The sequence below is a fragment of the Nerophis lumbriciformis genome, linkage group LG09 (genome assembly GCF_033978685.3).
Source record: "Nerophis lumbriciformis linkage group LG09, RoL_Nlum_v2.1, whole genome shotgun sequence".
NCBI classification, from domain to species: domain Eukaryota; kingdom Metazoa; phylum Chordata; class Actinopteri; order Syngnathiformes; family Syngnathidae; genus Nerophis; species Nerophis lumbriciformis.
In genome coordinates, this window is record NC_084556.2 from 9187542 (window position 1) to 9202950 (window position 15409).

General features: G+C 36.6%; 1 protein-coding gene across 1 annotated transcript in view; it reads right to left on the bottom strand.

Moving 5' to 3' along the window:
• The window catches only part of gemin5 (gem (nuclear organelle) associated protein 5), a 37763-nt gene that overhangs the window by 12356 nt on the left and 9998 nt on the right, over positions 1 to 15409 (bottom strand). Inside the window, exons 7-23 of the mRNA XM_061962682.2 lie at positions 15212 to 15377; positions 14924 to 15136; positions 12205 to 12290; positions 12054 to 12136; positions 9631 to 9767; positions 9471 to 9544; positions 9218 to 9399; positions 6696 to 6835; positions 6455 to 6626; positions 6218 to 6391; positions 6108 to 6155; positions 5915 to 6040; positions 4286 to 4381; positions 4072 to 4209; positions 3858 to 4005; positions 2320 to 2439; positions 2036 to 2246 (exon numbers count right to left, since the gene is read on the bottom strand). Coding sequence (XP_061818666.2) covers positions 2036 to 2246; positions 2320 to 2439; positions 3858 to 4005; positions 4072 to 4209; positions 4286 to 4381; positions 5915 to 6040; positions 6108 to 6155; positions 6218 to 6391; positions 6455 to 6626; positions 6696 to 6835; positions 9218 to 9399; positions 9471 to 9544; positions 9631 to 9767; positions 12054 to 12136; positions 12205 to 12290; positions 14924 to 15136; positions 15212 to 15377 — 2314 coding nt within the window. The remainder of the gene's footprint in view (positions 1 to 2035; positions 2247 to 2319; positions 2440 to 3857; positions 4006 to 4071; positions 4210 to 4285; positions 4382 to 5914; positions 6041 to 6107; positions 6156 to 6217; positions 6392 to 6454; positions 6627 to 6695; positions 6836 to 9217; positions 9400 to 9470; positions 9545 to 9630; positions 9768 to 12053; positions 12137 to 12204; positions 12291 to 14923; positions 15137 to 15211; positions 15378 to 15409) is intronic.

Here is a 15409-nt window from a genome sequence, read left to right on the forward strand (position 1 = left end):
CATAGCTTACCAAAGTCGTACTAAAACATTTTGACTGATTTTTTAGCAGTGTGTAATGTTCTTTATTCTCAATGGAACATTTAAAGTTGTGGCGTTGTTTACTGACATCATCTTGCAGTCTACATGTATCTCTTATGTGTGACTGCCATCTACTGGATTTTCTTATTAGACGCTAAATTGCAAGCCCTGCATGCTGTTTCCATGTCAGCATGCTAACTGTTTATGTTAGCATTTTACCTCATTTTGTATGATCAAACCGAAAAAATAATCATGTTTTTTGTTATTAAGGGCTAATTTGCATGTATGTTAACAGTGTGTGCTAGCATTTTAGCTAATGTTGTTGGTTTAAACCTGAAAAAAACTATTATTAGGCGGGAATGTATACATTTATGCTGACATTTTAGCTATTTTTTCAGGTTTAAACCTAAAAAAAAATCATGTTTTTTATTATTAGGCGCGATTTTTTTGCAAGTATTCCCACGTTACAATAGCATGTTTACACTTTAACATTTTAGCTAATTTTGTAGGTTTGAACCTAAAAAAAAAATAGATTTTCTTATTAAATGCTAAAATGCAAGTACGCTAACTGTTCCCATTCAGCATGCTAACAGTTTTAACCCTTTTGTATGTTTCAACCTAAAAAAAAACCATGTATTTTTTGTTATTGGGCACTACCTTGCAAGAATGCTAACATTTTATGTTATTATATTTCATAACATGTTATATATTGTATATATTATATAAAAATATAATATATCAGTATATATTATATACTGTATATATAGTATGTAAATATTACATATGTTATATTTTATATTGCTACTATGGTACATTTTTTGTCTATTTAATACCTGCATTATCCTTTCCAGCCTTACCCTTTCCAGCCTTTGTAACTGAGCTACTGTGTGGAATAGGGATGTCCGATAATGGCTTTTTGCCGATATCTGATATTCCGGTATTGTCCAACTATTTAATTACCGATACCGATATCAACCGATACTGATATATACAGTCATGGAATTAACACATTATTATGCCTAATTTGGACAACCAGGTATGGTGAAGATAAGGTTATTTTTTTAAATATTAATAAAATTAAATAAGATAAATAAATTAAAAACATTTTCTTGAATAAAAAAGAAAGTAAAACAATATAAAAACAATTACATAGAAACTAGTAATTAATGAAAATGAGTCAAATTAACTGTTAAAGGTTAGTACTATTAGTGGACTAGCAGCATGCACAATCATGTGTGCTTACGGACTGTATCCTTGCAGACTGTATTGATATATATTGATATATAATGTAGGAACCAGAATATTAATAACAGAAAGAAACAACCCTTTTGTGCAAATGAGTGTAAATGGGGGAAGGAGGTTTTTTGGCTTGGTGCACTAATTGTAAGTGTATCTTGTGTTTTTTATGTTGATTTATTTAAAAAAAAAAAAAAAACGATACCGATAATTTCCGATATTACATTTTAAAGCATTTATCGGCCGATAATATCGGCAGGCCGATAATATCGGACATCTCTAGTTTGGAACAATTTCCCTTGTGGATCAATAAAGTTTGTGTATGTCTAATCATATACTTGCATTTTAACAAATTTTGTATGTTTAAACCTAAAAAAAAGTCATGGTTTTGTTATTAACCGCCAACTTGTGTGTATGCTAATGGTTTATGCTAGCATTTTGGCTAATGTAGGTTTAAACCTAAACAAACAGATATTAGGCGCTAAATTCCATGCTAACTATTCCCGTTTAGCATGCTAACAATTTGTACTAACCTTTTAGATAATCGTGTACATTTAAACTTAAAAATCATGGATTTCATTAATAGGTATGCAAACCTCCAACACGCTGTTAATCGAGGGTCTCAAACTGAAGACCCCCGAGCCGTCCGCCTTACATGGCTTTTAAAAAAAAAAAATGTTTTACCTAAAGTAGCATTTCAGCTTATTAGCATTTCAGTTTAAGCAAAGTTATACATGCAGTTATTATAAGGAATAATGTAATAAAGTGTTCAGGCACTAACCAGCAGGCTCTCCTGCGAGGCGAGGATCTCCTGAGCGGCGATCCAGTCCCTCGCAGAGGCCAAGTCCTTGGCGCAGCGCAGAGCCAACGACTGGGCAAGGGCACTCTCCCCCGAGACGCGGGCCAGAGCGGCCGCCGTCCTCAGCGAGGAGACGTCGTTCTTGCGGGCGATGACCTTGGCGGCGTCAAAACTGGCGCCGGCAGCAACATAACTACGGGATGGCGTGGTAGTCGTGAGCGTTTTAAACACAGAGGGAAAGACAGCAACATAGAGAGCAGAGTCACCATTTGGCAGCGGAAGAGAAATGTCCATCCTTTTCCAACATGGCGGCCCAGCAGGTGTAAAGATCCTTCAGGACCGGATCTTCTGCCGGCAGCCTGGCCTTGACCAGAGCGATGGCCTCCCTGGAAAACATCGTACTTTTTGAAATAATACATCTTTATGTTTGTGTTAAATGACTAAAAACACAGTAGAATACATAAAAACTAATATAATGCTAATAAAATGCTTTTTATCTTAAATGTTTTCTTATTTTAATTGACAAAAACTGTTAAAAAAAAAGGATGATCTTAATTAAAAATAATAATAATTTTTAATTTTTTTACATATAAAATGTCTAAATAATGACCATAAAAATTTATATTTGAAAATAAGATAAAGAAAAGTTTTTGGATTAATAAATAAAATATACAATTACACAAATATGGTATTATTTCTTCAATTGACAAAAACCGTTTAAAAAAAAAAAAAAGATGATCTTAATTCAAAATAATACTTTTATTATATATATATATATATTTTTTTTTTTTACATATAAAATGTCTAAATAATGACCATAAAAATAAATATTTGAAAATTAAATAGTGAAAAGTTTTTGGATGAATAAATACAAAATACAATTACACAAATGAGGTATTATTATTTCTTCAATTGACAAAAACTTTTTTTTTTTAAATAAAAAGCTGATCTTAATTCAAAATAATACTTCCCCCCTTTTTTTAACATATAAAATGTCTAAATAATTATATATATATACAGTATATATATATACAGTATATATATATATATATATACACACAGTATATATATATATATATATATATATATATATATATATATATATATATATATATATAGTACATATATATATATATATACACAAATACATATTACACATCTATAAGACATAATCATTATAAAAATATATTCTGGCAATCTGTGACACATTTTTAGGATTAAATAAACTGTAAAACATTTTTATTTATTTATTCTTAAGTATAATTTATATCAAAATAATACATACTTTTGAGTAGAATAATGATACATGATTACATACAATGCTTTAACAATTGATTGTAAATATATTGAGTAAATAAAACTTGATATATATGAATAAATAAAGCTTGTAAAAAAAAAAAAAAAGTAAAAAGATTGTAATCATCTCAAAAATATATAAATATTAAAAACACATCATTATGTTCATTTTGAGTTAATTATTTAGCATTTTACAATTTTATACAATTAATGCTTCTTCCTACTCCTATTTGGACATTTAATGAGAAAATGGACATTTGTGAAAATGTGTAACTGTATGCATGTTTGAAATAAAGCAAAAGCAGTTATGTTTAGTCTGCAGTATTTTGATGTTCAATGCTGAATTATCCAGCGTTATTGATACTTGATAGACTTCTGGTATTGATCACAATTGAGCAGGTATTACCCTTTCCATCCTTTGTAACTGAGCTACTGTGTGGAACAATTTCTCTTGTGGATCAATAAAGTTTGTCTAAGTCTAAGTTTAATTCGTCGTCATGTTTGTCACCTGTAGAGCTTGTGAGAGCGCAGCAGCTCGACCGCCTCATACAGCTTGTTGATTGACAGCAGGTGGGAGGCGGCCTTCAGATGCTGCTCCTGCAAACACAGCTGCTTGACGTAGCGCTCCACCGTGCTGCGCCACACCTTGAAGCCCGCTGCAAACCAGAAGCGTTTACAATCCCTGCTTGACTCACATCATCTCCAGAGAACAATCTGCTCACCCATCGGCGCCATGGAGACGAGGTGGTCGTTGAGTTCTCCTTTTTCTGCCGCCAGCTGCAGCGCCCCCTCCAGGTCTCCGCTCCAAAGACGCAGGTAGACCACCGACTCAAAGTGGTCGGCCTCCACGTGACTTTCCTCTGCAAGGACAAGGTGTTTTTTTTTAGTCACTTCTTCTGTGCGTCTGAGCTAAAAGGGAGTAGAAACCAAGCGCACCTTCGGCATCGAACATGCGGTGCAGAGCCGCTCTGTCGGAGAAGAGGCCCAGGTGGACGTGCTCGCCCTGGCCCGGGACACAGCCTGCAGGGGGTGCTGGAGAGCAAACATGGATCAAGTATACTATTTTTGCACCAGACATGATGAGTCGTTTGTGAACGAAGTGGCTCTTTGAAGTGAACCACGGAAGTGAGCACTTGTTTTTTTTTTGCCAGACATATTTGCTCAAATGTGTATTTCCACTGAGCAGAAGAAAGGAGGCAGGGTTTACACACAGTATTGAGCACACAGACAGGACAATAATGTAATGCTAGCGTCCTTTCTTTCTGCTGCTCGATTGCCGTTCTCTGCAGCATATTTCACTACATCCAGCTTGTAATCTGCAGTATATGATTTCCTTTTCGGTGCCATTTTTGTTCAGTCCTTCTCAGTTTTTATAAGTTACCGCCAATGTTGATGTGATCCATTAGCTACGGCAGTAGCATATAGCATATAGCATCCTATGACCCACAATGCACTTCTGCCATTACCCTCCCCCGCCGAATTCTTATTGGTTGACGTGTGAGTGACGATCGCTGACGTGTGAGTGACGATCGCTGCCATTTGCTTCGTCGCTCACGCGAATGAGATAAATAATATAATTTGATATGTTACGGTAATGTGTTGGTAATTTCACACATAAGTCGCTCGAGTATACGTCGCACCCACGGCCAAACTATGAAAAAAACTGCGACTTATAGTCCGAAAAATACGGTATATATATATATATATATATATATATATACATACAGTATATATATATATATATATATGTATGTACAAATGTATTTAAAAAAAAAAAAATCTAATGTACGCTCGCGCACACACGCACACACACACACACACACACACACACACACACACACACACACACACACACACACACACACACACACACACACACACACACACACACACACACACACACACACACACACAGGTTATCATTTGGAATGGGGACCAAGTTTTTGATCATCACTTGTGGGGACCACCCTTTCTACAGGTTGTGGAGGCATAAAAAAAATGTGGTAAAATGGCCACTGCCCAGTTAGCTCATACACGTCTTTAAATCTCTGGATTGATGAAGTAATGTGCTGATCATTCTTACTGGGGACCCTGGGGAAAAAGAGTTAATATGGGTCATGGGGATCACAAAAACGTTTTAAAAATCACTTAGGCATCTTCAGAATAGATCTGACTATCATTTAAAAAGGTTTCCCTTTAGGGGACCTGTTTTTTGTCCCCATACCGTTAGAGGTCCCCTAAAGGTGACTGTGTAAACAGAGCGATGTCCCCATTAAGTAAGCATTGCCAGAACACACACTCACGCACACACACACACAAGATAATGTATTGTTGATCAAGAATCAGATTATTATATCTGAATGATGTGGCAGGATATTATATGCTTTGCTTCTTTTTACTTTTAGATACACAACACGTTTCTTTTTGAATTTTCTATAAATATTACTATTTGTTTTTGACGATATTTTATTGGATATGCCATTTTGTTTTTTCTTTGAATTGTGTTGATGAAGAGTAATTTTAGTATAATAATTTGCCGATGACAATGAAGATGCAAATGCTCACCGCTGCCGTGCGTGATGGCCGCCAGTGTGAGGCAGTCCTGCAGGAGCTCCTCTTTGGGCCTGTGGTCCATGGCGGTGCTGACGGGCAGCATGGAGCGAGCCTTCTTCCTCTTCTGCACGTTTGAGTCTGGAAATGTTATAATATTCATGTCATCTATCCGCACCCCGCACGTGAAGATACGATCTAAAAGTACCTGCTTTCTTCATCACAGTCGAGGGTTTCCTCTGCACCGCTAAGGAGGCTAATTTGACAGAAGACTGTTAGCATAAAAGCTACAAACAATTAAAGAAGCAGCTTTTTTACCTGCTGGAGGCACAGGACTATTAGCAGGGACGACCTCCATCTGTTCATCGCCATCAGAAGGCTCCTGTCCTGTGGCGACGACCTCAGCAACCGACTCGCCGTTAAGATCTGGCGTCTCCTTCTTGGTCTTCTTCTTCTGCTTGTTCTTCCCCTTCAAGTCCAGCATCTTCTTCCCTGTGACGAGCGGCACCATGAAGCACAAGCAGAACGCGCGCTTTCGATTTTGTGCATCGTCACCTTTGGGCGGGTTTGTGAACTCCTGCTTGGAGACCCTCCACTCTTGCACCGTGAAGTCCTTCCCTCCTGTCCAGACGACATCCGGGTCGACGGGGGACCACTCCACGCACAGCAGGAACCCCACATGTCCGCGGTAGTTGGAGACCGCCGCTTCCTGCTGCACGTCCCACACCTGAACGCCACAAACAAACAAAAACAATCCAATTCCTGTGTCTTAATTCTTTTAGCCACAATGACTGACCTGGGCGGTGCCGTCGTAGGACACAGTGGCCAGTTTGCCACTGTTGTGAGGACTCCACGACATCCCGGTGATTTTGGAAGTGTGACCACACAGCCTGCGATAAGGCTCTGTCAACACCAGGGGGCTGTCCGGAGGATTCTCTGTGTTAAAACAAACCACTAGTTTAAAAACATCATAGTACGCGACAACCACAATGTATCCCGGGTTGTCGAGTGAAAAGTTACTTAATCAACAAGAAGCAATATATTAGCCTAAGTGGGAGATCACACATTCGAGTGCTTAAATATTTATTGTGGTGTATCTGAAGGGGTCAATTTTACGACCAAAATTATTCAATGTATATTGTATATCAAAAGCCATGAAAGTCCAAAACCTAATACTATTTGCGGATGACACAACTACTGCACTCTGTTTAAGGAAAAACTCACAGGAAAGTAAAGAAAACTATTACCGGTACTGTGGAAATTAACAAGCTAAGAAGATTGCCTGATAAAAACTGATTATGTTTAAATTCATGTAAGACCAAAATAAATTTAATTAGAAATTAAAAACATTTAATGTTCAAACACAAATACAAAAAAATGGTAAATCACTGACATGGTACAAAACTCATTTTTAGGTGTTATGACAGATGATAAAATGAGCTGGAAACAACATATTAAAAGTACATATAAAATAAATGTGGCAAAACATAACAATATTAAATAAGGCATAATACATTTTGAATCAAACATCCCTTTATACTCTGTACAGTTCTTAAGTGCCTCCATATAGGAGTTATGAGAGATATAGGGAAACAATTACAAACGTCCACTTCATTCACTCGGAGTACTGCAGAAAAGATCAGTTAGGACGATCCATAAAGCTGGTTATACTACGGAATTGACCAATTCCTTGTTCACTAGACATAAAATACTAAAGTTTAATATTCTAATAGTCTGTTTACTCATTGTATCCATCCATCCATTTTCTACCGCTTGTCCCTTTCGGGGTCGCGCTGGAGCCTATCTCAGCTGCATTCGGGCGGAAGGCGGGGTACACCCTGGACAAGTCGCCACATCATCACAGTCACATGTCCAACTATTACCAGTAATATTATGGCTTTTTCCCCCCAAAAAGAACTTGTATTAAACTACAATAATTAAGGTAAAATATTACAAATGTATGCGTAAAAAAAATATATTACAAAAAATAAAATTTCATGAAAAAAGTTGTATAGTACTTTTGCAAGAAATATTGTCATTTGCCGAAAAAAGGCAGAACTTTATTTTTGTTGCTTTACAACTTTTTCTGAATACAAAACAAGAACTGCAATCTTATCATTTCACAACATTGCAAGTTATTTTGTAATATCACAACTTATTTCTCCTAACTTAATTCTAGTAAGAACTTCTTGCATGAAAAAATTGATAAGACCTTTAAAAGTATTTTTGTAATACTACAATGTAAATATCGCAACATAATTTCATTGGTGTAATACTACAACATAACTTTAATATTGTAATACTACAAAGTAATTCTCATCATTAAATCTTATTATTGCAATACAGCGTTGGACGGGGGACCCACGTTGCCTCTTTGGGCTGTGCCCGGCCGGTCCCACATGGGGAGAGGCCACTAGGCCTCTGGGTCTGGCTCCAGAAGAGGCCCCTGATGACCCGTATCTGGGCCAGGGAAATCTGAGTCCTCGTTTTTTCTTCATCATAAAGGTCTTCGAGCTGCTCTTTGTCTGATCCCTCACCTAGGACCTGTTTGTCTTGAGAGACCTTACCAGGGGGCATAGAAGACCCGGGACAACATAGCACCTAGGATCATTGGGACGCGCAAACTCCTTTACCACGATAAAGGTGGCAGCTCAAAAAGAAGCATGTTATTTCTTATATGATAAAATATTGATTCAAGCCTCATAACATTGCAAATGTTTTGCTCACAATAAAAAAATTTCTGTGGATTTTTTTTTTTTTTTTTAAATCACTAGAATTAGGCATACCAAAGAGTCAACATTACAAGAAAAAACTTCCAATGCTATGTTGACAACAAAGTTGCACTTTAAACTAAACAAAGTGCAACTTTATCGTCACTATTTTTGTCATTTATTTTCTTGAAACATACCTTTTTTTCTCCTGATTTTTTTTGTGATTTAAAAAAAATTGAGCAGAAGCTGTGTGAGAAAAAAGTAATGAACATTTGCAGAGCATTGCAGCAATATTGTGACATCACGGGTTATTTTGTAGTGTTTCCGAAACTATTATTTTATCAAGACTTTAATTAATAAATTAAACATGAAACTCGTAATGTTACAAGTATTTTCTAAATATGCACAAAATGATTTTATTCCCATAGTTGTCTTTTTTTTTTAGGCTTAGCATTATGATCATACATTTTTCTTCAAAGATTTTAAATTTAACAAAATAAAATATGCTGGTAATTACAACTTTAGTCTTTTTTCCCTGTAACTTTTATATGTTTATGTTCTTCGTATTGTAGCGGTGACATCTTGAATTTTTGCAAACATAATTTACCTATCACAGAGCGTAGGTCGTGCACGTAGACGATGGCGTTGCTGGAGCCCGAGGCCAGCAGGGCGTGCAGCTCTTCAGTGTGGTTGTGTTCTGGATGCCATCGCAGCGTGTTGATGATCTTGTGATGCTGCTGGATGCTACACAAGAGCTTCAGAGTTGGAGCCTGATAGACGTCGATGCATCTGATGGGTGGCGTAAAAAAGCGAGACTGGATGAGGATGGTAAAACAAACATAAGTAGTCTTTCCCGTTACCCGTCCTCGTTGCCGATAGCGACCACTTTGCCATCCGGCTTCCAGCTGAGGTCGGTGTGCGGAGACAATTTGTGCTGTCAGAGGAAACACAAGCCAACATTTAGAACACATTTCAGTCCAAGTAGTAAGTTTGACAACTCTGGATTTTGGCCCCTCCCACATCAATGTTGTTGGTCTCCCGGATGAGTTTGTTGATGTCGCTGGCGTCGCCACTCAGCTTGTACGGGTCGTGCTGCAGAATGACGCCCTCACCGGCACAGCTGTACAAGCTGTAGGACGCTTTAGCCTCTGATGACCCTAATAAATCATATCAAACGATACCTTTGATTAGGAAAGTGACACTTTTTATTCCTCTCGTGCAACAAAATATCAACATCCTGATATATTGCATTGTTGTACGTCACAGTATAGAAACAGCTGTATCAGATTTTGATACCATACTTTCACTTTCCTTTAGACTTTTTAATCTGGTGTGGATTGGGTGTGGCTCAATACTGAGAGAAACATCCCATCATTAGCGTTCATTGTACAGTATCAATACAACCAAATCAGATAAAGTGAATAGGGGTGGCAAAATTGTGGTGATGTATCAGAGTTATCTATACAAAATTGATACATCAGATATCGATACAGTCCTATGTCTAAGTATGTGTTATTACGCACTTTATCACGATAATTTGAATTGTAATAGAATGTCTGTTAAGGTTGGTACAAAATATTGATATCATGATATGTATCACATCATTAGCGTTCACTGTACAGTATTAATAGAACTGCAGCAGATTAAATGAACGGGGTTGGGGAAAAATGGTAAACATATTGATATTGTGATATCATTACAAGTCGATTTAAATGTATATATTTGATATGAGTGTAGCGTAAATGTGGATGGGGAAAAATATTTATATTTTGATATCATGTTGCAGTTATCTATGAGGAATTAATACACAAAATATCGATATAATCTTTTGTGCAAGTATGTGTGTATGTATTGTGATATATCCCATCATTACTGTCAATGGTACAGTATCAATACAACTACATCAGATATCAATATCAGTCTTTTTTTAAACGTTGATGTGAAAATACATACATTATATAATATAAGAGTGTGGTGTAACGCCAAAAGTGGGTAGGAAAAAAAAAAGTGTGATATTATATCATTGGAATTGTGATGTCAATTAAGGATGAAATATTGATATTGCAATATCATATTACCGGTATCAAGGGTATCGATACAACAGCACCAGATGTCAATACAGTCCTAAATCTGTGTAGTTGTGCTCGTCCTCACGAGAATTAGATTTTTTTAATGTGATGTCAAACAAGGGTGGGACAAAATATTCATAAATAAATTAATTATAATAAAATATAAATATCGATACTGTGATACATCTGCATCAGATATCGATATTGTCCTTTGTCCAAGTATGTGCAGTTATGCAGTAAATGACAAGTTTGACTATTGATATTGTCATAACATATCAGTTATCTATACAGAATTGATACATCAGATATTAATGCAGTCCTTTGTACAAGTATGTGCTGTTTCAATTGTGATTGCAATGTCAATTAAGGGTGGGGCCAAATATCGATATTGTGCTATCATATAAAAGTTCACTCTCAGGGTACTGTATCGATACAAATGCATCAGATATTGATTCAGTTCTTCATCTGAGTATGAAGCAGTCATGCAATCATGAGAACCGAGTGTTGTACAACAGATCAATATAACAGATCAATATTACGATATATTGTATCCCATTGTTACATCTCAAGATATAAAAAATCGATACATTTGCATCAGATATTGAAATAGTCCTTTGTGCAGTTGTTTACTTTAAGACGACCTTGACTTTTTCAATGAGATGTGAATCTGGGGTGATATATTCCTCCAAAAGGTACAATATCAATATCAATACAACAGTTTCAGATATGGATGTTGGCTTTAGTGAAAGTAAGTGTAGTTGTGCACTTCAAGATAAGTTTGAATGTAGAATACGAAGTCAATTACAAGTAGGACAAAATATCGATATCAGGTTACAGCATGTTATCTCTCAGGCTTAAGTCTCAATGAGTGGAGCATTGCAACATTGCATAATCGCTGTATCTTGATATCAGTGCACGCTAAACCTGGAATTAGGTTAAAAAATCCCTAATAATAAGGTTAGTAAAATCATACAGCAGTACAGCTTTACATGATAATTATAATATTCTATGTAATTACATACGATCAGATGAATACCTTAGTGTTATTATGGTTATGAAGGCAAACATCTCTGAAAGATGGCTGTTTGGCAATGCCCACCCAGCAGGCAGGTGTTAAAAGGTAAATAAAAAAGGCAGAAAGTAACACTTCTAATGAGACAAATGAACTGTCTTGACATTAAAGGCTTGTTTCGCTTCCACTAAAAGCCACCAAGCAGATGGTCGGCATGGCAACACTCAGCGCTTGGACTAATTACAATGCCGTCTGCCCAAAACGACTTTAAATGAACTCTGCTCGTTTAATTACAAGACTGGCAGCCAGAGTGATGTGTGAGCTTTTTGCTGTTTTTTGTGCTGTTCAAAAAGGCGCTTTACCAAATGACATCGGCGGCAGCGGCGGTCCCCATGCCAGAGAATACACCGTCTTTTTGTGGTAGGAGCTGGAGATGTGAGGAGGCCTGCCAGGACACAGACAGTAAATAATGTGCAGTAAATAATACTAAGCAACAACAAAAACTGCTCTAACTTGTTAGAGAAGACCTCGTAGATTCCCACTTTCCCGTCGTCTGTGCCAAACGACAAGGTTCCCTCTCTTTTCGGGTGCCAAGCCAGCTGCAATTTATAAAGAAAACCTCTTTTATGGGCTTTGACACATACTCAAAGTCAAAAAAGGGCACATTGTGCGGCGACTGCACGAGTGACGTAAAAGGGATGATACACATTTGTAGACACACACTCTTTAAAAACCTTTTATAAACATTTGCAGAACCAGTGAGCTGGGAATAATGCTTATATATATATATATATATATATATATATATACACACACACACATATACACACACATACATATTATAAACGCAACAAACAAAAATACTCTCCATATACCATACAAAATTTAAACAAAAAGCAACTTCATTATGAAGAGTAAAATGGGACAAATGTTAAATAAATATGTATTTAAATAATTACTTAAATGTGTCAGTTAAATAATATGAAATAATAAAATCAATAATAAATTGTGAACTAATAAATCATAAATTACATTATGAAATTAAGGAATCAATAGCAATTACATGATTAAATAATGAAATGTATTTACATAAAATACATTTATGACGGATTAAATAACACATTTATGTATTCCAATTAAAATTAAATATGACACATAAGTAATTATTGGTATATTTAATTATTTTATTTTGTCCCATTTGGCTCCCCATACTCCAATATGTTATTTTCATCTGCATAAAAACAATAGCAATATCAAAAATATTATTTTAAATAAACATGGAGTGTGTCTAAAAAAGAAGCAGGAGGAAGCAAAAATCTAAAATGGTCCTGCTCTATCACTCAGATAATCTGATTCTAAATCATCAGTACAATGTATAATCACCAATCATATCTTTAATTCTTAATTTATTATGAATGAGTGTATCATCAACCATACATTTCACTCAATAATATCGAAATAGGTAATTGACAGGGATATATAAATATATATATATATATATATATATATATATATATATATATCATAGAGAAGGGAATGGGCTTCACGGTGGCAGAGGGGTTAGTGCATCTGCCTCACAATACGAAGGTCCTGAGTAGTCTTGGGTTCAATCCCGGGCTCGGGATCTTTCTGTGTGGAGTTTGCATGTTCTCCCCGTGACTGCGTGGGTTCCCTCCGGGTACTCCGGCTTCCTCCCACTTCCAAAGACATGCACCTGGGGATAGGTTGATTGGCAACACTAAATTGGCCCTAGTGTGTGGATGTGAGTGTGAATGTTGTCTGTCTATCTGTGTTGGCCCTGCGATGAGGTGGCGACTTGTCCAGGGTGTACCCCGCCTTCCGCCCGATTGTAGCTGAGATAGGCTCCAGCGCCCCCCGCGACCCCAAAGGGAATAAGCGGTAGAAAATGGATGGATGGATGGATGGATAGAGAAGGGAATCTCACAACAACTCACGATTCGATTCTCGTTCATGGGGGGACAATTCGATTCAACGCGTTTCTCAATTCAAACAGATTCTCGCAATATAATACAGTGTTCCCTTGTTTAACGCTGGGGTTACGCTCCAAAAAATACCCGCTTTAAGTAAAATCTCTGTAGTAGAAGTTGATTTTTGTTTTTTCATATGTGTTTTCGTTCATTATATATTTTTTTCGTTTACACTATATGTTTTTCCATTTACAGGATGTTTTTTTTTTCTTCCATTTACAGTGCATATTTTTTCGTTCACAGGTTGGTTTTTTAATTTATTATAGGTCTTTTTCGTTTACAATACTGTACAGTATATGTATGCTCGCATCAAACAATTTTGTCAAGTAGGCAAGCTGAAAGCATTGTGTACTGTACAGGACACATGGCATGAAGAAGATTGATTGATTGACAATAGTCTACAGTCCCTTAGAGAACACAATGCGCATTCATACGCTGTAAAAAAAAGAAAGAAAAAAGCATGCAACACTGTAAAAAATTACACACACAAAAAAAATCTGTGTAACAGCGAGGCCGTGTAAAGTGAACCGTGTTGTAGCGAGGGAACACTGTATTTGGTCTAAAAATTATAATAAACCTTTTTAAAACAGGTTACAAAAGCTCCTTTTGGCTGTTCACGTATGAATGATGTGCGCAGCAAGTACGCGCAAAGATGGCAAAAAAACTTTTGTTTAAAAATAGATTCTTAAAAAATTTTATTTGATCGAACCTTTAACATTTTTTGAGCGGCCCTTATATTTAAAAATAATCATTGTTAGTTTTTGTTTAAAGTTTAGTTTTCATTTCTAAAAGCAGAAGTAAAAAATAAATGAGGAAAATAAGAATTTAAAAAATATATATTTACATTAATACAACAGACATACAAGACATAATAATACATATTTATGCTATATTTTACATTTAATTATATTTAAAATTACAACAATTAATTGTAGAGCTTTAAAAATATTTCATTAAACAGTATTTTTAATATTTTACCATTTTAAGCCACTCTAATTGTATTTCTCCAGCTGACATTTGAACTAAGGAAGACTTTAATAAAAATAAATAAATAACATAAAACTGAATTTAAAAAAAAAAAAAATCTGATCAAATTAAATCTTGCCATTATAACATTGGATTCGGTATTATACATCATGTAATATTGTTCAAATATGTAACTTTGTAATTGATTATAATGTAAATGTATTATTACTTATTATGAATATATTAACATCCGCTTGGTGTAAAAGACGTCTTCTTACCGCCGTAACCTTGGATTTGATGCCCTGCCAGAAGCAGCGCATGTCGTAAGGGTTCTGTGCGGACATTGTGTTCCACACCCGGATCATGTTGTCGCCCACACCCAGGGCGAGGCAGCCGGTGCCGACGGGCGAGAAGTTGAGGCTGTACGCAAAGCCGCCCAGCGTGGGCAGCGTCCAGCAGCAGTCGAGGGAGGCCATGTCCCAGCATTTCACCTTGGAGGAGAACAAGGTGCTGGTCAATGAACGAATACGCCGTATGTGCAATGCACAACCTGAGACAACATCCACCTCTCTGTCCAAGGACGTGCTGAGGAGCAGCTCACGACCGTCCTGCAAGATGAAGGACGCCGTGTTGAAGACGATCCTGCTGTGGTTTTGTCCCTCGGAGGACGAGCCAAACAACGTCCACTTCTGCTTCCCAGTCCTGGTTAAGTCCCACATCACTAGCTCACCACTGCACGCAAACAGAAGTTAATAACCTTGAGA